Raw genomic sequence first — 22,810 nt, forward strand, 5'->3', positions numbered from 1 at the left:
CACCCAGGCGCCCCATAGTCCTGAATTTTTAAAAGAGCCTCAACCGAGCATTCAGAATGGGATGTGTTCATGGTGTATCTGATTACATGTGTCTTGACTGTGGAACCAGACCTATCTTGTCTAAATAGACACACAGAAACCATGGCTCTGATTAATGTTGTCATTTAAAACAATACCGTACCTCTCATAGGAACTGACATTTGAGAGAAATAGGTGTGGAAGAATAATCTGTATTAATAAATGAATAATCTGTATTAATAAATGAGTTCCAACTGAACAGAAAATATGCCCAGAAACTGTGGGGTGTACAGGTAAGGATCTGGATATGTAAGTTAAATTTTCAGGGGAGAGCATGCCATATAAAGTACCCAAGGCTCCCACTCCCTTTCAAAAAGCTCAATTGGATGTATCATTTTTACTGAAAGTGGAAGCTCTCCTGTTTAGCTATTTAAAGAAAGAAGCTGTTTGTTATGTATTAAAGGACTTAAGAGGCACAACGGCATATTAGAGCTGGTGATAGACGGAGAATGCTGGTCTTCACCGCCCACACAGAACAGCATAAACATCAGACTGGACTGGGAATAACTGTAAGGTAAGCTGGTCATCAGTCTATCATTTCTAGCCACAACATGCTGGAGAGGGATGGTATGAGCTCTGGAGTCAGACAGAACGAACAGGACAAGTTCAGGCCTACCCTTTCCCAGCTGACTGACCTTAGCCCCATTCTGTGCCTGTTTGCTCAACTGTGTAATGAGCCTACTTTGCAGGGTCACTGCAAGAATGAAGTGGTAAAGCGTCAGGCACAGGCCTGGCTCACAGGAAGCCTTGATTCAATTGGAGCTGCCGTTAGCACCACTCCCAGCACCACAGGCTTTATGACGTGTTGGAAGGCTATCTGATCCTGAGACAGATCAATGGTGGAGGTTTTCAAGGAAAGGAAACAATAAATTGGTAATCACTTATGCGTGGTGTGGTATCGGAGAGCAGCACGGGCCCAGATGCCCTGTGGAAAGGCAGGACCCATCCTCCCTGTATTTTCCGTGCCAGGTACCTGACTGTGAACATTTCATTCTTATAACGGTTCTGGGGGGAAAACCTGGAGCCAAGAGCCCTTTAAAAAGAGGCTCTCTTCTTGCCAAAAAAGAGCAGTTAACCACAGCCATGGTTACTAGGTACAGTTGTGTTCTTGATATTTTAAAGATCCAGCAAAGAGCTTCAAAGGTTCATCCAAAGTGGATAGAAAGTAGGTGGTGGGAAGAAAGGCTACAACAGAGTTGGGAGTCATTCACTCCAGACAAGAGAGGGTTTGACAGATGCCAGGCATGTTACATGTTAGGATGCTGAGGGTGCTCTGCTATCTTTCCTCTCCATCCAATAGTAGAAGGACTCCTATACTCAGTATTTTCCTTGGGTGGATAATTTACCTTCCTGAAGCAGAGGGGTCAACCAGGTGACCTTGAGAGATCTCTTCTAGCTGTAAGCCTTTGCACAAATACGGAAGAGCAAAGAGGCACCCAGCTCATCAATGTGGGGCTGGGTTCCAGCTGCATCTCTTTACAATGAGGCTGAGGGAGCTTGGTACAGCAGAAGGTGTGGGAGCCAGGAGTCAGGCAGGGGTGGGTTTGACCCTGTCTCTGAAACTCACTCTTGGGCATGTTATGGTAGTAAAAGAACTCAACTCTGCCCTCAGCTGTAGCATGGTGAGAATCTCTGCCTTCTAGGGTTCCTGAAAGGATTAACTGAAATAATGTTGGCAAAGCACCTAATATTTTGACTGGCACATGTAAGCCTTCGATAAATTGGAGCTATTATTCTGGTTGGTTAAAAAATGGGTTGAAAAATTAATGCCCTTCTGCTTATAGTTCTCTCATGCTAGGAAATGTACAAATTCGAGTGGGCAGACCAACAGCACCTTGGCCCACAGGATCCACGCTGCAAGTAGAGCCTGTCCGTGCCAGAGAATGTTTGAGGGGGCACCTTATTAACTACCCCGGTGCAAGGAAGCAGAGGATGCTGAAGACAAGGTCTAAGTCATCTTCCTAGGACTCTGGTTTCGCTCACAGTCACTGTAAGAATCAAACGAATGATTTTTTTTTTTTTTAAAGATTTTATTTATTTGTTTGACAGAGAGAGACACAGCAAGAGAGGGAACACAAGCAGGGGGAGTGGGAGAGGGAGAAGCAGGCTTCCTGTGGAGCAGGGAGCCCGATGCGGGGCTCGATCCCAGGACCCTGGGATCATGACCCGAGCCGAAGGCAGACGCTTAACGACTGAGCCACCCAGGCACCCCTCAAACGAATGATTTTTAAAGAGGTTCCAAATACATTTCCAGGTATAAGGAATACATCACATTCTACTGATTCGTCATTCACACCAAGCACAGTAAAAACATCCATCAAAAAAAGCAGGTGTGCAAACCAAACTGATTGTCAAAAATTATAATTAGGATTTTTTTCCTTCCCGAATGATACAAAGCTAAAAATGGAAGTCACAAAGAAATTAATCAGCTCTTGCAAAGCAATGAAATACAGTGGCCAGAACCCTGTACCAAGTGAAAGGAACTCCTATTACTACCAGACTCTTCCACAAAATGTAATCTTTTGGTGCCACATCAATGTGGAATCACATATTTAGCGTTACAGAAAGATGCTGGAGGCTGAGACAGAACAGCTCTGGGTTTTGTTCTTTACTCGTGGTGGGGTCTGTGGCAGGACGCCTGCAGGCTGTGGAGAATCGGAGAAGACAGAGGAAACACAAGGTACAAACAAGCACATAAACTGAGGTCCACAGAGAGCTGGGCCAGAAACACGGGAGTGTTTCCTGAAGCCCCTCTGTGTTGCTCAGAGGATCAGACTTGGCTTGAAGAACACATCCTGTTTCCGTATCAAAGGGGGAGCAGGTTCGAGCTGATAGGACCAAACGCTACAGACAAGGGAGCAGAACAATGAAGTTGGAACTGATGGAGTCACATGAAAGAGCAGCTTATTTTTGTTGGGAGGGAACAAACACAGGGATGACCCATTGCCAAAAGACCCCAGATACATCAGGGGGCTGGACAAGGCCCCGTGGGGATGCCTGTCGATGTGAGATCGAGGCCGGCCATCATGCCATTAAGCTCCTAAGTAGGAATCTCACACGACAGTGGAGAAGTAATCCTTCTATTACCAAAGGATAAGAGTTACACTGTGGGGCCAAGTTAAAACTCATTCTTCCAACTGCATAAAATTCAAGTGGCAACAAGCCGCTGAGCTGGTGAAACAGTCTGGAGCAGGTAAACCCAAACACTCTGTAAGCTCAGCGCGAGGTCCATCCTTTTCAGACAGCTTTTTAGAAGTGAGGGTACAAAATGTCCACAGCAATCTATGGCATCCATCCTTCCTTTGCTTAAAGTAATCATTTTATCATGCTGGCTTACAACCATAGAGATTACAAATCCGACCGCCTGGGACTTATGCGGACTTTATCATTATTTTTTTTATGTGTGGAATACTTGGATAAAAGAACAAAAAAAACCCAAATGGCAACTAATATAAGAATCAAGAACACCATGGAAAGAAAAGAAATTATGAAACAGGAAATTCAAGGAGAAGAAAAGTATCTACAACACTATAACCTCAAAAGTCCTCATTACCCAGGGGACATTAAAATCAATGTTTTACTTCCCTTGTGCCTCTCTCTTGAGTCCCCACAAACAAACTGGTCTAAACGGCAGATTCTTTCGGTGTGTGAACAACTTCTCGGGAAAGGGACAAACCCTTTCAGCAGCTTTATTCAGTATTTTAGATCATGTGGATAAATGCCAGTAAAAGTCTGTTCAGAGCCTTCAGAGAGCTACTGGCTTGAAGAAAGAGAGGTACTTTTTAAAATGCCTATCTCAATACCAAGGAGGAACTCACGGCCTTGAGTATCTAATCCAATCCTGTGAGATCACATGACATTCGATGTTAACAAGGGACAGAGGATCCATGACACCTTAATTCTAACCTTAAGATCAAATGTGTTAATTTACAATTAAGGGGTGAGAAAATCTCCTCCTTATCTGGATTTTGATAGCTTATAACACATTCACCAAGAGACCTTAAAAGTTCTGGTGACAAGAAGAAGTTGCTAAAGACTTTCAGGCATTTCGACCATGTTCCTCGTCATATCAGTGTCCTAGACTCACTACAGGGATTTCACTGGATTTTTCCTTCTTCTGGATTTTTCCTTGATTTTTAAAGTAAAATAGACATTAGTGCTTCATTTCATTTTGGAAACGTGCCTTGTGAATGATTTCAGAGGTATTTTTCTTTCTTTTTAAAAACGACCTTCAAATAAAAATAATAGACTTTTCAGATAACAAAGCCCAAAGCAAATAACATGAGACTCTGCTAATATGGTCATGAAAAGACCAAAGAGACCTTCTGAAGTGGGGTGGCCAAGCGCTAAAATAACTTAAAACATTCTAGCAAAAGGTAAATAAATTACCATTCAGGAAAATAGCAATCAAAGCAGCTCAGGGCCAGAGCACACCAGAATCCTCTAGCTATCGTCCCAGTTTAATGAACACTGGTTGTTTTAAACGAGGGACTTCCTGGGAGGGACCTAGTGTCAAGGCAGACTGCTTTTCTTGACATCAGAAAACAATATCATTTTTTTTCTTTTTTCTTAAACACAGCGCAGAACCCAACACATTTCAAGGCCATATGTTGTGGCTTTTGTTGATTTATGAAGCAGCTGCAGGTTTTGGAAAGGAAATTGTACTCAAGCTCAACCGCACGGCAGCGGTCTTGGTTTACCTGCCATATGCAAAACGCCTGTCTTTGTGATGATCGCCGAAAGTATCCCAAAGCCTGAGAGAGACGCTCACTTCATCCACAACATCCCGGGAACGCTCCAGGACCTGCAGGAGAGAGAGTGCATTCCTGCTCAGTGTCATTCAGAGGCTCCTCAGCAGAAGAGTGCGCAGGTCAGCACCCTCCAGGCCCACCTGTCCCACCTGCATTTAGTTTTCTTGTTCCATCTAACAGGACTTGAGCTAAGTCCGAATTCTCTTCCTGGAATCACACGACTCAAACCCTCCTCGTTCAGGATAGGGTAGCCAGACTCCCAAGGGCGCATTTTGCTTTTGTTTTCTCTGGCGGCACTAAGAACATTAGCTTGATTTTGCATGCACAAATTACCCCGACCCCCTTTTAAAATCAGACTGGCAGCAGCAGGGATGTCCCCTTAGCAGTCTAAAGAAACTCTGTACCCCTTACCTCCTGGCACACTCGGTACTGGTCAATCGCCCACACGGTAGGCACGTGGGTGGCCAGCAGCTGATACTGCGTCAGCGTCGTGTTGCACGCCCTGGCACAGATCAAGCGCGTCTTCCCCACAGCATTGTCTCCCACGACCACACACTTGATGGTTTCAACGTTGGGTCTTTCGTAGTCCATGTCAGTGTCCATTTATAAAGCTCTGTAAGAAGACAGTGATGGAGCAATCAAAGATGAGAGCGGTCCAGGCGCTTCTCCGGAGGTGCCCAAGCATAAGCAAGAAGTTTGGAAGTTCATACGAAGCTTAACTCAAACTCAAGTTTTCTATTTATGTCTCACACAAGTACAAAAACATCGCCGGATTGTTATTTTGACCCCAAACGGTTTATTCCCGTTACCATGTTATTTTCTCCTTGGTTTTCTCTAAACACAACCTGCCTACTGAAAACCCATCCAGGCAAGTCAGGACCATTGGCACACATTTACAGTTCACTAGCTACTCGTGTGCACCCACGAAAGAGACCGGTCACCTGCAGGGTTAACCTTAGACATCGGGGCGTAAGCTGCCTTGGTGATATTAGCATCCACACCATCACAATTTTCCACCGACCCCAAATCTCCCACTGAAAGGCAGTTTACTGTAGGTTCTCCACTATCATGGGTGACTTAGAGGGGGATCCAAAGTGCAAGCAGAAAGGATTTCTCGGCTTTAAAGAAGGGTAAACTGTAAAACTGAATTTTGATACAGCCATAAAATCAATTTATATTTATTCATCTGTTTTTATTAATCAAATTCATAAAAATGGTATTCTCAAGAGGGGCATCATAAAGCAATATACTTTTATTTATTTATTTATTTATTTATATGACAGAGATAGACACAGCGAGAGAGGGAACACAAGCAGGGGGAGTGGAGGAGGGAGAAGCAGGCTTCCTGCGGAGCAGGGAGCCCGATGCGGGGCTCGATCCCAGGACCCTGGGATCATGACCTAAGCCGAAGGCAGACGCTTAACCATCTGAGCCACCCAGGCGCCCCAAGCAATATACTTTTAAGTTCTCTTTCTGTTTTCATCAAGAAATCTGGAACATATGGTAAAGAATGATTTTACCAGGATGAGGAGCTAGTTTGGAATCTTCCTGAAACCATCAAAAAGGTTTAAGAGGGTTGTTGAGTGAGGGGTCAAAAGGAAGAGAGAAAGCTCTTGCCAGCTCCCCACCCGCCTGGGGGCAGGAACCTCCATAAAATACAAAGCGGACTGCTTCCTGGCAGCAGCTGGATGGGTGACCAACCATGTAAGATTTTAAGATTTTAATGAATTATAATTGCCCTTTTGAGGAAGTCTCTTGTTAAATGGAGAAAACTGGTTAGATGGTCACTTTAAAAAAAATTATTATTAGAGAGAGAGAGAGCGTGCGAGCAGGAGAGGGGCAAAGGGAGAGGAACAGAAAGAGAGAGAGAGAGAGAGAGAGAGAAGCAGACTCCCTGCTGAGCGTGGAACCCAATGTGGGGCTTGATCTCAGGATCCTGAGATCATGACCTGAGCTGAAATCAAGAGTCAGATGCCTAACCGACTGAGCTGCCCAGAGACCCCTAGATGGTCACTTTTAACAAGTTGAGAGTGGTTTTAATGGCTATAATGGTCAAGAAACTGTTCAGAGTAGGGCTTAATACATACCTGGGACTCAGTAAGTCACCTGATTTGAGAAAACAGATAATTTGGATAATATGAGATTAAGAGTATAGAGGGAGAGACAGAAGGAAGGTTATTAAGTAGAATGAATACTTTTTCCCAGTTAGTACCATCTGAACACGAGATTGTCTCCTGTAACACCATCACAGGAGGTGTTAAAACTGAGGCTAGAGACTATTTGGCAAGAATTGAGTGGAGTGATTCAAAGAACAGATGTGTGGTGAGGTTAGGATCTGGTCTATGGTTCGAACGCCACAGAGAGGCTTAAAATAGACAGATACCTGTTCCCCACCTGGCAAATGCAGATTTTGAAGGTCTCGGGTGGAGAAAGAGGCTTAAAAAAAACTCCAATTCAATTCTGATGATCATTCACATGTGGTAACTCCTCAAATTGATCTCTTCAAAATCTAGCCTATGGTTTTATTAGTTCCCGATTTCATAGTATAATGGGGCATAAGCCTGACTTTGGGATTAGACCAGTGGTCCTTAAATATCTGCTGGAGAACACTTAACGAAGTCTGGAGATATTTTCGGTTGTCACATGGGGTGGGGGAGTGCTACTGGCTTCTAGTGGGTAGAGGCCAGAGATGCTTTGAAACATACTACAATACAAGGGACAGCCCCCACCACAAAGAATAATCTGGCCCCAAATGTCAAGAGTGCTGAGGTTGAGAAATTCCTGCCTTCGAGGGGATGTGAGTTTGAATCCTAGTCTCCCCATTTTCCAGCCATTTGCCATTGGGAGAGGTATTTGCGCTTTTAGCCTCAGCTTCCTCATCTGTTAAATAGGAATTCTAGTACCAGTCTCCTCAAGTAGTGAGGGTTAGGTGAACTGATGTAGCTGACACACTGATGACCCCAAAGATTATAATTATAATGATGAAGATGAACACCTTGAATTGAGTCAGGCAGGAAGACCAGAATTGGATGCAAAATCAGAAACCTAATAACCACAAAGACCTATAAAAAGGATACATTTTAGTAGAGTAATTAAAGAGTAAGTCACTGAAAAACAAAGAACATAGGTACAAGATGGAGCATATACCTGATGTTACGCAAAGAAGGCAAAAAAGTTCTGGGTGGGAGCTGGACATAATTAGCTAAATGACAATGCAGTTGGAAAGGTAGGTTAAAAACATTTGGGGGGCCTGGGTGGCTCAGTTGGTTGGGCGTCTGCCTTTGGCTCGGGTCATGATCCCAGGGTCCCGGGATCGAGCCCTGCGTCGGGCTCCCTGCTCAGTGGGGAGTCTGCTTCTCCTTCTCCTCCCCACTCATGCTCTCTTCTCGCTATCTCTGTCTCTCTCTCAAATAAATAAATAAAAATCTAAAAAATAGTATTTTTCTGGGGTATTTCTAGATTCTAGAGTAAAAATGCTAACAGTTGTTATTGATAAGAAACTTGATATGTTTCTGGTGATACTACCAAGGGGCACCCTGTGTCAGAAAAACAGGATCTATTTAGAGCCCCACAACTCTGGAGCCTGAGGTATAGTATTTTGATTGTCCTAAGTGGTAGAAAACCTTTCTCTTTTGAAAGTGAATTTTATTTTTTAGGTAGATAAAAATCATAGAGAGCCAATCCTTAAAATTTGGGGGCATGTTTGGATTTAGTCAAAACTAAAATAGACATAAAAAATACATGGTTGGGGGCGCCTGGGTAGCTTAGTCAAGCATCTGCCTTCAGCTCAGGTCATGATCCCGGGGTCCTAGGATCAAGCTCTGCATCGGGCTTTCTGCAGCGGGGAGCCTGCTTCTCCCTCCCCCACTCCCCCTGCTTGTGTTCCCTCTCTCACTGTATCTCTCTCTGTCAAATAAATAAATAAAATCTTTTAAGAAAAAATACATGGTTGGTCTTCTTGTTGGCTTGCAAAATAGCTTTGGAGAGCAGCTCTCAAAAAGGAATCCCTCAAATAATTTGAAACATGACAGAGTTGGTGGAATAGCTGTAGAGCTTTCACAGAAGATACACTGAAGTGGATAAAAGCCCTCCTGGTTTTATATTAAGGCTATGATTACAAAAATATCATTACTTATTTATAGACACATCTCATGCACAGTCCTAAAAAGAATTTGTGTGTCAAAGGTGAGAATAACATCTGTGGGTCCTCTAATCTTTAGCAATCTGCTCAAAACTGAAGTGACTGCCAAAGGTGCTGGGCCTCGTACAAAGGGGACAACAAGTAAGGGAAATAAAATGCAGGGCAGAATTCAACACTCATAGCCCAGATCACTCACTCGAGACATGGCATTTCCAGGAAGGGTTTTCTGGATTTCCAAATACTTAAAATCTTTTCTTTTGGGTAGAAATTTTATTTTGTGGTAATCTGAAAATACATCTACACGTGTATTGTGAACCCATTATTTATCTGTTACACATAAATATTAAATTATGATAATTATAAAAATATGCAATTTTATCCTTCTTTACTTGTTATGGGCTCTAATTTATTCCTATTTGGGCACTCTTATGGTTGAATGAGCTCTTAGGACCATCTGGTTAATGACTATCTGGTTTCTGATTTTTATTTACCTAGAATAAGAGCAATAAATACTATTCAGTTAACACTGTTAATAAATTTCACCACCAGGATTCCTGCTGATCAGTGCAGACACACTTTTGCCTTCAGATCCATATCTGAGGAGACAAAGAAAGTATAATAAAAGAAAAAGAAAAGCTAGGAAGGACAGACACTGGTAACCTGTTACTATGGCAGCTTTGTAATCTTACTCAAACTGACTTGGACTTCGTTTCATACTTTCACTGAATCCTGGGGACATGGACGCTGACCATGAAGTGCTGAAGAAGGTATCCACACATTCTGGACATCAGAGCGGGACGTTTATTAAGACTGGCAAGTGAAGGGCGCCTGGGTGGCTCAGTTGGTTAAGCGACTGCCTTCGGCTCAGGTCATGATCCTGGAGTCCCGGGATCGAGTCCCACATCGGGCTTCCTGCTCAACAGGGAGTCTGCTTCTCCCTCTGACCCTCCCCCCTCTCATGAGCTCTCTCTCTCTCAAATAAATAAAAAAAAAAATCTTCAAAAAAAAAAAAAAGACTGGCAAGTGAATAAGATAGTGTGGGGGGTGGGGAGTGAGGACTCAGTGAGGGGGTGCAGGGTGGCTGCCCCTGGGTGCTGGTGCCCACCATCCCCAGGCTGCTTAGAGACTGTGGTCATGACCTCCTGGCTGTCCAGTTCGCCCCAGGTGCCCACGCCATGATTACTGTAACCTTCTGGACGTCACGTCCCTCCTCCACATTCACCACCAACTCAGCTTTCTTGCTGTGTCCACGGGGTGATGTGTTCCACACTCTGGCCCACAGTCCCTCCACCTCTTCAGCACCAGTGACCTTCCCCGCACTCTCCTTGAGCCCCTCATACTTTTGGTCATGTACTGGACATTGTCCGCCAGAAACATTTTACCCCTGAAATCTCAAGTTTCAAAATCCTACTCTTAAAGGAAAAACACCTCTCTTCATGGCCTGTGCTAGAGGAAATGTGGTCACGACAGCAACTCTCATCAGGAGATGGAATCTATTTCCCTTTGTCTTGAATTCGAGCTATGTGACTGTGTGGCCTGATCTAGAAGAATGTGGTGGTGAGACTGTGTGGGTTCCAGAGCCAAAGTCTCCAGACGCCCTCAGCTCCACCCTCACGCTGCGGGAATGCCGTCCTGAGGCTGTCATGTCAGGAAGCCGGCCAGGCCTAGCAGAGGAATGGAATTCACAGCGAGAGTAACCGAGATCGCCTGCCTATGGCTTCACCACATGCCATAGAGTGTTGCTACTTGTACCCTCTGGCCCGGCCAACTCTCCAGCTGAAGGAAGCTTTATGAGTGAGCCCAGCTAAGGAATCACCTAGGCAACCTACAGATTCATGAGAAAGTAGATTATTGTTTTAAGCCACCAAGCTTTGTGGTGATTTGTTATGTATCAGTAACACACCCATTATACATTAGGAAAATCACCAGGACCTTGACTCCTTCTCCTATTTTTTTTTTCCTTTTTAAATATCAGATTATAGGTCCCTTTTGGGTGGATGATCTTTCCTACCTAGGGCTGGTGGATCATGCCAACTTTCTCTTCACCATCACCCTCCACATCTTTATTGCATGTGTGGTAGGCAGAATAATGTCCCTCAAAGTTGTTCATGTCCTCATCTCTTGGATCTGTGAATGTATTCTATTACATGGCATGGGGGAGTTAGGGTAGCAGATGGAATTAAGTTGCTAATCGCTGACTTTAGCATAAGGAGGTCATTCTGGATCGTCTGGGTAGGTCCAATGCAATTGCTCAGGTTCTTTCATGTGGAAGGAGGAGGGAGAAGATCAGAGTGAGAGGGATATATGAAGATGCTACACTGCTGGCTTTAAAGATGGAGGGAAAGGCCATAAACCAAGGAATGCAAGCGACCTCTAGAAGCTGGAAAAGGAAAGGAGACATATTTTCTCCTAGAGCCTCCAGAAGGAACACAGCCTACCAACATCTTAATTTTAGCCTAATGAAACCCATTTCAGACTTTTAACTCCAGAACTATAAGATAATAAATTTGTTTTGTTTTAAGCTACTAAGTTTTTGATAATTTTTAAAGAAGATTTTATTTATTTAACAGAGAGAGAGAGAGCACAGGCGTGTGTGTGTGCAAGCGGGGGGAAGGGCAGAGGGGGAGGGAGAGGAAGAGGGAAAGAATCCCAAGCAGACTCCATGCTGAGCACAGGGCTCTATCTCATAACCCTGAGATCATGACCTGAGACAAAACCAAGAGTCGGATGCTTAACTGAGTCACTCAGGCACCCCAAATTTTTGGTAATTTTTTTACAATAGTGACAGCATGCTTCTGCCACACAAAATGGCCTCCTAAATTTTAAATGTTGTTTGCTACCTCAGTGCCTTTACACATACTATTCCCCAGCCAACCCTCTACCATTCTTGCCTGCCTGGCAAATTCTGTTCATTCCTTAAAACCTTATTCAGATATGACCTCCTCTAAAAAGTTTTCCTAATTGCCCTGCCTCCACATAGACCGATTTATTTCCTCCTTTGTATCATAAATGGTTCTAGGAGAATCAATCACAATCACAATGACACAGATACACTCGGTTTTTCCTATGTTAGCAAACCACAGAATGGTGGTTTGATAACTTTGTATTTTTCCTGTGGCTACACCTTCAAAGTGCCCATCTCATGCCCTTAATGAATCATCACGTGTTTCTGGGGTATTAACACGTGCCAAAGTGCTTGGAATGTAAGTGTATACCATGCCCCACTTCTGTAAAACTTTCTTTGACTATTCATTCGGGTCCACAGGTCCCCCAATTTATTTGTGACTCTCTTCTAGGGACAACCATAAGCCAAAGAGTGACATAACCAAATGTGAGCTTACCTGCCCTGGTCTCTTTTTCAAATCATTTCTCTTCCCAGGGTGGTACTCTGTTCCCACTTTCAGGCTTGAGATGATGGCCTTCCTGATGTCCTGTTCATCTTTTAAGACCCAGGCTCTTAGGAAGTGTCAGGCACTTTCACTATGGCTCAATAACACGACGGCTAGATGACCATCACCGTCCTGTCTCCATAATTCAGTAATTCCAAGGCACTGTGGCTGATGAAGTACAAGATACTCTTATTCCCCCTGGATAGCTGCACTTCAGTATAGAGCCACTCACTGAGTCCAGCTCAGTGTGTTAGTCTCTCCTACTATGAGAAATTCAGATATTAGGGAGGGTAGGCAGGGAAGGCTTATCGTTTGTCTACATCTTACTAGGCATCTTCTAATTGCTCCAAATCACCCCAACACTGGAATACACCATCTCTTACCATCGCCTGTGTTGTGTTTCTTGTTAAGTTTGCTATTTGAATCAAAGCATGGTGAGCAGTCTGCTTAAAGGCAAAACTCAAAGGCCCATAGAGGGGCCTTTGTACTTTCAGTTCATTCGGTTGTTCATAGATGGTTTGAACAATGTGTCACACAGCCACTAATTTTCTTGTCCTTTAGAAAAGCATGTAATCTGAATTTCAAGAAATAATTTAACATGGTCACTAAAAAATACTGGTGGAACACATTTTAGTGTATTTGAAGAGTGAGCTCAGAAAGAAAAACTGGGAATTTTATATTATTGATGGAAACAAAAGAGAAATGTTAAGAGTTGCATAATAACCATAGCCAACAGCCAAGTTTCAACTGTGCAGATTTCATTATCCTGAGCTCTTAATCACCAGTCCTAGGCAGGCAGGAGCTGCTCTGTGCATAATATAAACATCTCAGCTGGAATGGAGAGTGGGTCCAGATCTGGGAAAGAGACAGTCAGGGTTGGGCTGCGCTTCCCTAAATCAAAAGTTTACAGAAATCTATCTCCAGGATAAAATTGCCTTTCATCGTGCAAATCAACAATATTTTTTTCAACTGAAAGTTTTGATTAAAACAGAAAGGAAAAGAGTTTAAGTAACAGAAAGGACAGCACATGTTAAGTCCAGGATTACAGATAATACAGAGATACTTTTTTAAACATCCACTTGTTATCCTCGCCAGAGCCCTGTGATAATGGAGACCTACACAAGATCACACTCTTTTTTTTTAAACTCGATGTCAGTGGGGAAGGTGAGCCAGGATTAGAAATAAACTTGCTATCTATCTACTGCTCTTAATAAATGCTGCCCCAGTTGAAAAATAAAGAACAGATAAAAAACTTAGCTTAAAAGATGCATAAAAAATTCAGGATAGGTTTCAAAACCACCATAAGTAAACTGTGTGCTATCTTCTAGACATACTGGGTGACCTTTGTCTACAAATATGCTGACTCTGCTCTTGCCACTCTGCTCAGATGTCCTTTCTCATGCCCCTGACCTACCACTGAAATTGTTCTGCACCTTTAGGACTCAGGCCGTCTTTTTTTTTTAAAGATTTTATTTATTTACTTGACAAACAGAAAGCGAGAGAGGGAACACAAGCAAGGGGAGTGGGAGAAGCAGGCTTCCGACTGAGCAGGGATCCCAGGACTCTGGGATCATGACCTGAGCCGAAGGCAGATGCTTAACAACTGAGCCACCCAGGCGCCCCAGGCAGTCTTAGTTCAAGAAAGAATAGGCTGAGCACTTAGTGAGCACCGGGCCCCTAGGACAGGTACACAGCATAAGCAAGCTGGGTGTGGCTCTTGTTCTTATGGACCTCGCAGTCAGGTGGGAGAAACAGGTAGATGTAATCATAACCTTGATTTAAGTTCCTCGAAGGAAAAGGAAAGGGTGTTATGAGAGAAAATAATGGGTGGGAGGCCTGCAGGAAAGACAAGGGAGGCCTCTTTGAGGAGGCCCCACCTTCTTGCTACCTGAAGAAAGAGCAGGGCCCAGTCATGAGATTGCAAAGAAGCAGGCCTGCAAGAGCTCAGGCCTGCAAGAGCTGGGACCAGGGGAACTGGAGAGGGGAAGGTTGGAAAGAAGGCAGGGGCCACATCACACACGGCCTTTTAGGCCACAGAAGGGAACTTGGGTTTTATTCTAAATGCAGTGAGAAGCCACTGAAACGTTGTGGGCAAAGGAGTCACGGGTTCTGATCTGCTTTTGAGAAGCATCACTGATACCTCCAGGACTGCTGTGTGGGGAGCAGCGGCAGAAGGACCAGTGAGGATGTTCCCAGGTTCTCTGGGGGGTGGGGGGGAACGTTTGGACCAGGAATCAGCAGAGATGGAGCTAAGTAGATGAACACAAGTTATATTTTGGAAGAAGATGCACTTAAAACATTCTTCCTTTATACTAGCTCCTCAGATATTTACCAAATTCTGATTTGTTAATATTGACAATTATGCTGACATGTATGTACTTGCTTGCATCTCACTAAGACTGTACATTTTTTGGCAATAGAGACTGTTACTCATCTTTAAAGTCTCAAGTCTTTTCAATGCCTTGGCCATACGTGGCTTTCAATTAATATTTGTTCAATAGGATATAAAAGTACAGCCATTCCACCTTCCTCAGGAAACCTTCCCCCTGGATCTGGCAGCGAACTTGCACTCAGCTATCTCTGGTGACTGATCACTAAGCCTATGGCCTCGAGAGCAAAGGCGTGTGGCTAAGCCCGCAGTCAGTGAGAGGAACACCTTGAGGGACATCTGTGTGGCCCATCATGAGAGCGGTATTTGACAGATGGCATCACACCAGCCATGGCTCCCCATCAAGAAGAGCATCAGTAACTATGGGAACACCAGGGACGAAGGACCAGGCCCCTCCACCAAACGATAAGGCAGGGGGCAGAAGGAGCCCCAATAGAGGCAGGCAGGAGCTTAGGGCTGAAACTGATTTAGGAAAAAAAAAGGAATGTGATCATTTATTTTGTTCTAGTGCCTAGAGACAATTTATGAGTCTTAATACTATTTACATATAAGGGTCTCATAAAATTCCCATCAACTTTTGGACTTTAACATCCGCATTCAAGGGATTTCTAACTCTTTGGGTGAGGTCAGTGATTGGCTGGCAAAGAAGGGGAGAATGGAGGCACATGTACCCACTCCCTATGGAGAAGGATGTATCATTGACATGAAAGTGAATCTTGAATGAGGAAATTCAATCTCTGCTAAAAGACATCACAAGAGGTAATTCGTTGGACTTGAAGGCAAGACAGCATTGGAAGAATACATGCATTGGATCCCCTGCTACATGGTCTCACTGAAATTAACCTTATTCTCCACAGATAGCAGACTCCACGACAGTACCAGAATAAGGATAACGAGTAGCCATATACCCGAAATTGGAAGGATTTCTGCCACACTCACTGCCATGGTGCCCAGTCACGGAAGACCAGCAGACTGCCCATTTCCACAGGGAAAAGAACTGGGCTGGGCGGTAAGCAGGATGCCCCTCCCCACAGATGCCCATGGTCTGGAGTAATGAGAGCTGGCTTGAGTTGGGACTGAGGTAGAAGAGCAGGCTGTGGAGCCACTGGAAAGCCATGAGGAACCCTGCACGCTGTCCTGGGAAAGGAGCAGCCCCAGTGATTGCCCCTGGCTCAGAACGAGCCAGGTAGACAGCACTGAGCATGGGAAAGACTTATTTTATTTTGTTTTTCTTCCTGCTTACCCAGGCGGTTTCAATTTTGACACTGCAACAGAAGTGATGGGTCTTGTTAAGGGGAAAGGGATCGGGGTAGGGGTACCACCTCTAAGACCGACCACTAGTATATCTTCAGTGGTGACATCCCTCACTGCTCTTCTTAAGTCAACCCTCCACAGTTCCCGTGACCCATACGATACTGAATAGTGTGGCCTGTCCACTCTGGAACTGGGTGGGTTCACTCCAGAGCCCTACCTTGGTCTCCAACAGAGCCCTGGTTATCCAAGCACTGAATATACTTCAATCCTTGGTCACCGGGAATCTTTTTCTATATGGCTGAAGTAAACAGACCATTCACCATATGGTCTATTAAAGACCCTGACACGCAGAAAAGGACAAGAAGTTAGTTTGCCAAAGACACAGAGGAAAGGTCTTCTACTGAAGTAGTTGTGCTATAAGGAACAGCAGAAAAAAAAAAGTTTTTAAAAAATATCTGTTGTTGTTAGGGAGTTTGGTTGGTACAACCTATGCTTTGGGGGATTTTTGTCCTTATGGTGGGTTAGTCAACTTCTGTAAATGTGCCAAGAACACTTGAAAGTACACTCTCTTATCACAGTTTTTTTTTTTTTTTAATGTGGGATAGCATGTAGTTGATCATGCAAAAGAAGATAATGCAGGTGTGTAAACTAACAGCAGAGGAGGCTACCAGCAGGCAAGAAGACACGTAAAGGCCATGTTTAAATGAAATACAAGACAGCCAAATTACAAACCATAGTGGCAACAGGAAATAGCCTTGAAGATGCAGTAGAATGGATTAGTGAGGGTCAGGTAAAACATGAGAAGCTCTAAGTATAGGAGGAAGGCCATGTGAAAATGATGTCGCGGAAGATAATAAAGAGGCTGACAGTCAATAAGCAATCCCCAGAATACTATAGGGCTTCTGGAGGAACTCAAGGAGTAAAGTGTGGTTTAATAGAACAAAATTTTCCCAATACAAAAAGGAGGATGGGACATGGAGAAGAAGGAGAAAAAGAAAAGAAGACTCTACATCTAGACATTTTTCAGTAAAACGTTTAAATAACGATGCCAGAAAAATGATATAATAACCCTACAAATACCTTAGCAAAACATCTTCTAAAACTAATGGCCAAAGACATTTCTTTCTATAAAGAAATAATAATATGGATGACCACACACTTCATCAATGCACTATTTTAAGACAACAGAAAAACACATAGAGAGCCTTCACAGAAAAAGGACATAATCACAAGTTTCTGAATCTGGTCAAATTGTTATTTATGTAAAGGGAACATAAAGCTATTTTTAGATATCAAAGACTCAGGGAGCAAAAACTCAGATTTCTTTAAGGAATGAAACTGCTCAAAGATACTTGACAAAACACCCAGAGATAATTCAAAATTAAGAACTAAAAAAAAAAGGGGGGGGGGCATCTCAGTTTAAAAGGACTATGGAAACCAAAACCAACTGAAAATGTAAAACTAGCCTTCACTGTTATTTTGATTTTGGTTTCAAAGTGGTATAGAAAAAATATCTCTAAAAGATAAACAGTAAAAAAAGGGCAATTCACAGTAAAAGCATAACAGTAATAATGAACATTCACAAAGCAAAAGGCATACAATAAAAATGAAGAAAAACTCTAGAAGGAGAAATTAATGAAAATATGTAACATGTGTGACATAAAGAATCAGAATCAACACTAGATTAAGAAAACAAAAATGAAAAACAACACATGGAGGGCTTGAATAGCCTAAAAAGTAGCGATAAATGAACAGCTATCCCACATTAAAAAAAAAAGAAACTATGATAAGAGAGTGTACTTTCAAGTGTTCTTGGCACATTTACAGAAGTTGACTAACCCACCATAAGGACAAAAATCCCCCAAAGCATAGGTTGTACCAACCAAACTCCCTAACAACAAAAAAGTAAGTGAAAAAGTTAAAAGGAGAGGTTTTATTGACAGCAACAAAAAAGAAAACCTGAACCACTCAGCAATTTAAAAAATACTTCCTGATATATCCATCTAAAGAAACAACTTCATAAACAGAAAATGTTTTAAAAGCAAATATATTAGGGGCGCCTGGGTGGCTCAGTTGGTTAAGCATCTGCCTTGGGCTCAGGTCATGATCCCAGGGTCCTGGGATAGAGTCCTGTGTGGGGAATCCCTGCTCAGTGGGGAGTCTGTTTCTCCCTCTGCCTCTCCCCCTCTCTCTCTCTAATAAATAAATAAATAAAATCTTAAAAAAAAACCCCCAAATATGTTTATCACATCTTTATTAAGAACAAGAAATAAATGAAAACCACACAAATCCATGACAAGTGAGGGAATAATTAAGGTCTTGCTATCTGATCTTGGGCCAATGACTTAATCTCTCTAAACTTCTATTTCCTTATCTGTAAACTGGGGATAATTGCCTCCCTGGATGGGGTGTTGTAAAGATTAAATTAGATAATGCTTGTAAAGTATTTAATCACTATGCTTGCCATCAAGAGAAGAGCCAACAAGTCTTATCTATTAAGACTGTCATTATTTAAAATCATGTTTATATTGAGTTTGCAATCATATGGAGAAAGGCTAATGCTACACTATCAGGGGGCAAGTGCAGGACAGCAATCTAAAAAACAGTGATGGAAACTAGACAAAATAAGCAAATAGGTTTCAGTTACACAACTCAAACAGAATTGGGCCTCCTCGCTCTCTCACGCTAAGTGCCATCTTAGCACAATGACCCGGCTAAAAGAAACACAAATGTCAGTTTTAGAAAGCCAGGAAACAACATGGGTATTTAAGAATAGAGGGGTGTGGTTTACATGACCTATCAGGCATGCAGCAAAACTCCTAATAAGTTTCTTTGGGATGTGTCCCTGAGGAGTCCCACCTCTCCTGGCAACTGGTCAGGTCTGTCCTTCTGCCTCTCGGGACTCCAGCTACTTTCACCTCAGATGCCTCTCCATCACCTCTGACAGGGCTGGCCATTGCTCTCTGCTTCTCTCATTTGTATCTCCATCATTATTCCCCTCCACCATTTAAATGGATCTCCCTTGGACCCACCCTTTTTTCTTTTCAGGGGGAGGGGCAGAATGGGTGGGTAGTAGTATGTAAATACTTAACATTTAATAATTGTGTCTCCATCATTGAAAGGGAAGCTGTTCTTCCTGCAACAGCAATATATGGAAGGTAAATTGGAAGGAAGTACACTCAACAGATAACAGTGACTGTTGTTGGGTAACCGGGCTATAACTTGTCATTTGTCTACTTCCCTTTAGTTTCCAAATTTTCTACGATGAAAATCTATTACTTTTTTAAAAAAAATTGAGATAAAAGTCACCTGTCATAAAACTCACCTTTTTAAAATATACAATTCCAGGGTTTTTGCTATGCTCACAAAGCTATACACCCATGTCCTCTATCTAATTCTAGAGCATTCTCATCATCCCAGAAAGAAACACTGTGCCCATTAGCAGCTATTCTGTTCTCCCCTCCCTGCCTGGAGCCACTAATTCACTTCCTGTCTCTATGAATTTGCCTATTCTGGACATTTTTTATAAATTAAATCATACACCTATGCAGCCTTTTGTGTCTGTCTTCTTCTATTGAGCACAATGCTTTCAATTTCATCCATGTTGCAGCATGTATTTGCACTTCATTACTTTTTATGGATGAATAATATCCTCTAAGTGTATTCTATAATGGGGGAGATATTTTCGCTTTTTAAAAAAACTAATGAGTACATAAGTATAACCCTTGATTGTTAATTCTAATAAGAGTACAGATACAAGCCAATACTAATACATGATTTTTGATGATGTATAAATTGTTCTTCAGAATCATATATTTATAAAGCTTTGTGAGGCTGCTTAACTTGTGTTTTTCTGACTCAGGCTCTCAACTGAAAAAAACCCCACAGGAATCTAAAAGATCATCTGGCTGAATATCAGACAAAGAAATTGAACCATATAGAGAGATAGCTGTGGACACCCAGGACACATATGTATTTCAAACAGAAGATGAAAAATTCTTGGCTTTTAAATTTTGAGTGTTCAGAGGGAATATTTACAGTAACTGAAATGAGCAATTTTAAGAAATTGTTTGGAAGCATATCATATGAAATATTCTGTGACAATCAATTGTAGTTAAGATATTTTAAGCTTGGATCAATATAGTATAATTCAGCTTTACATTCATTAAAAGAAGAAAGAAATTCCCAGTTTGTTCGTATGCATGTGATGTATGTATTTGTGTACCTGCAAATCACAAACATATAAATATTGATGCACATTCAGCGCACGAATTTAATGTTATAATCTTTACTTGGAAAGGCAGATTCTACATATTTTTAGTTACAAGGGAGATAGCTTGATTAAAACTCATTGCAGCTAGTTCTTATAAAGCTAAGGGTTCAGTGAAAAATAAAATTCTGTAAATGAATGGCTTACCCAGGACATAAAATTTGGAGCATTTCAAACACACAGAGGGTGTAGTGGGGTGGTGACCAGAAGTGGGGTACTTGGTGATACCGACTTCTTGATCTAGATGCTAGTTCCATAGATATGTTCAGTTTTCACAAATTTATCAAACTGTATACTTGGGATCTGTATACATTTCTCTTTGTCTGTTAAACTTAAATATATATTTTTAAAGTTAAAAAAATTGAAACAATAGAAGACACCATGCATCGATTTTGGAGGGCCTGTGTGTGAACCTCAGCTAAGGGCTGGATCAGGAAGCTTTGTCAAGAATTAATAATTAAAATACTGGTTAAGTCTTCAGAGAGGTGTCAAAGTTCTAAGTGCTCACTGGAGAAAGCTAATATCAAGTCTGTAAACTAGATATGCTTAAAAATCCATCCTCATGAAGAAAAGTCTCTGTAGTGCTCTGTAGTAACTTGTTCATTGAAAGCATTCTCTAAAGATGTCAATGGGTCAGCTTCTGGAATACCAGAGAGACCACTTGCCATGAAGCCTTCACATATGATGACAATGAAGCAATTGCATTTAATCATTTAGGAGACTATAATATGCCCACTAGGATTAGGTTATGCTCTGATTCAGACAAATGAAGAAAACTGTCCCCCCCCACCAAGGATTTCTTAGTAAAATTGGATCATAAATACAAAAGTGTTGGTGGACAAAAAACAGACTCTTTAAAATCTCGTATTTTATTAGAGGTTTTGGCTGACATCAATGCATAGATTCCAGCTAATAATTTCAGGACATGTTCCTATTCCCTCTAACTCTAGGTAGGAGTTATAACGTGAAAGATTGTACATTTTTTAAAAGCGGAATGAGGCACTGTTTGTGGGAGTAGAAAAATAATACCATTATTCTGGAGTGCACCTGGCACTCAAAAAACTTTAAAATGTCCATAACTTCCATCCAACTATAAGACTTTATTCCTAGATAAATAATTAGGGTAGACAAAAAGATTCCATTAAAGGAAAGTTATCACACCACTATTTGTGGAAACAAAATATTGCAAACAATTTTAGAAATCCAGCCATGTGGGGCTGGAGGCGGGGGCTGGTTAAAAAAACTCCCAACAATAAATGTCCACATAATAGGGAAGTATACAGCCAACAAAATGTGTTAGAGGAGTACATTTTTTTGTCATATATGTTCATGATAAACATTTAAATGAAAAAAAAGGTGACAGAAGAATTTACAGAATAACACCATTCCTTAAAAATTATGTACCTAAATACACACAGCAACATTTGGGATAAACATTCTTAATGCCAATTGGGATTATAAGTTGATTTAATCTTTTTCTTTTTTCCTATCTATATATTCCATCTTTTCTATAATAACAAAGAAATTTTATAACAAAAAAATTTACAGAAAAGTGAGGATGGGGAGGTTGGACAACCAGGGACTAGAATATTTATGTGTGTGAGCATACATTCTTCCTTCATTATGTGGAGTTCATGTGTACTCTTTGCCTCCTCTCTGCATATCTTGGGAGCTTTAGGTGAAGTGCCTTTCAGGGCCTGCTGCTCCAGGAACCTTTCTTTTAATGCTGAGCAGCCATCCCACTCATCAACAAAATCATCCTGCAGCTCCCAGTCATTCAGATCCCTTGACTTAAATCAAAGAAACTAACATCTCAATAGATCCCCCCCCCCCCGCAACTACACAGTCACTCATCCTAGAACAATGTAGCAAGAATACACCTGCTGAACACCAGGTATAGGAAGAAGCCAAAGGGAAAACCTCCTTCTCTAATCTTTCCCGATGGAGCCATCAGATTTTGAGAGATTTCAGTTCTCTTTCAGAGGAGAGTTGCTGGTCTACTTCAAATAAATGAATTTTTAAAAATATTAGAATCTGAAATATTCTCAGGGTTCACTGTTGATTTTTGTTTGATATACACAAAGGGAAACAATTCCCCTTCATTGAAGCCTCTTTCCAGGAGCCTTAATGATCAGCTGCCAAATTTAGCCTTGGCCGCATCTCCACTGTATCTATTATTCCTCCATGCTATTGATGTGAGGCCAAATCTCATCCCTATTTAGAGTGCACAAGAGCCGGTGTCTTGATGAAAGGGGCAGTTGGTGAACGTAAATTGAAAAGAGCCAGGAGAACATACTATAATGAATGGAAACACATAGCTTCATGGCTTATGGTACTAAAATTACATTCACACAAAAGATTCAATAGCCTTGGTCATATTATACGAGAAATAAGGGAGGAGGGGGGAGTTGTAGAGAAGGCAGTCAAGAGATCAGCTGCTTACTAGAATCACTGGGGGAATCTGTTTAGTTTTACTTTAAGTACTGCTGCCTGTACAAGAATATTCTTTAGGCGCCTGGCTGGCTCAGTCGGAAGAGT

General features: G+C 42.1%; 1 protein-coding gene across 1 annotated transcript in view; it reads right to left on the bottom strand.

Moving 5' to 3' along the window:
- RHOBTB1 (Rho related BTB domain containing 1) overlaps positions 1–22,810 on the bottom strand; it is a 61,157-nt gene that overhangs the window by 30,799 nt on the left and 7,548 nt on the right. Inside the window, 2 exon segments of the mRNA XM_021699699.1 lie at positions 4,779–4,882; positions 5,241–5,442. Of these exon segments, the coding sequence (XP_021555374.1) occupies positions 4,779–4,882; positions 5,241–5,432 (296 nt within the window). The 5' untranslated portion in view covers positions 5,433–5,442.

Source organism: Neomonachus schauinslandi, chromosome 6 (genome assembly GCF_002201575.2).
Source record: "Neomonachus schauinslandi chromosome 6, ASM220157v2, whole genome shotgun sequence".
Taxonomy (NCBI): domain Eukaryota; kingdom Metazoa; phylum Chordata; class Mammalia; order Carnivora; family Phocidae; genus Neomonachus; species Neomonachus schauinslandi.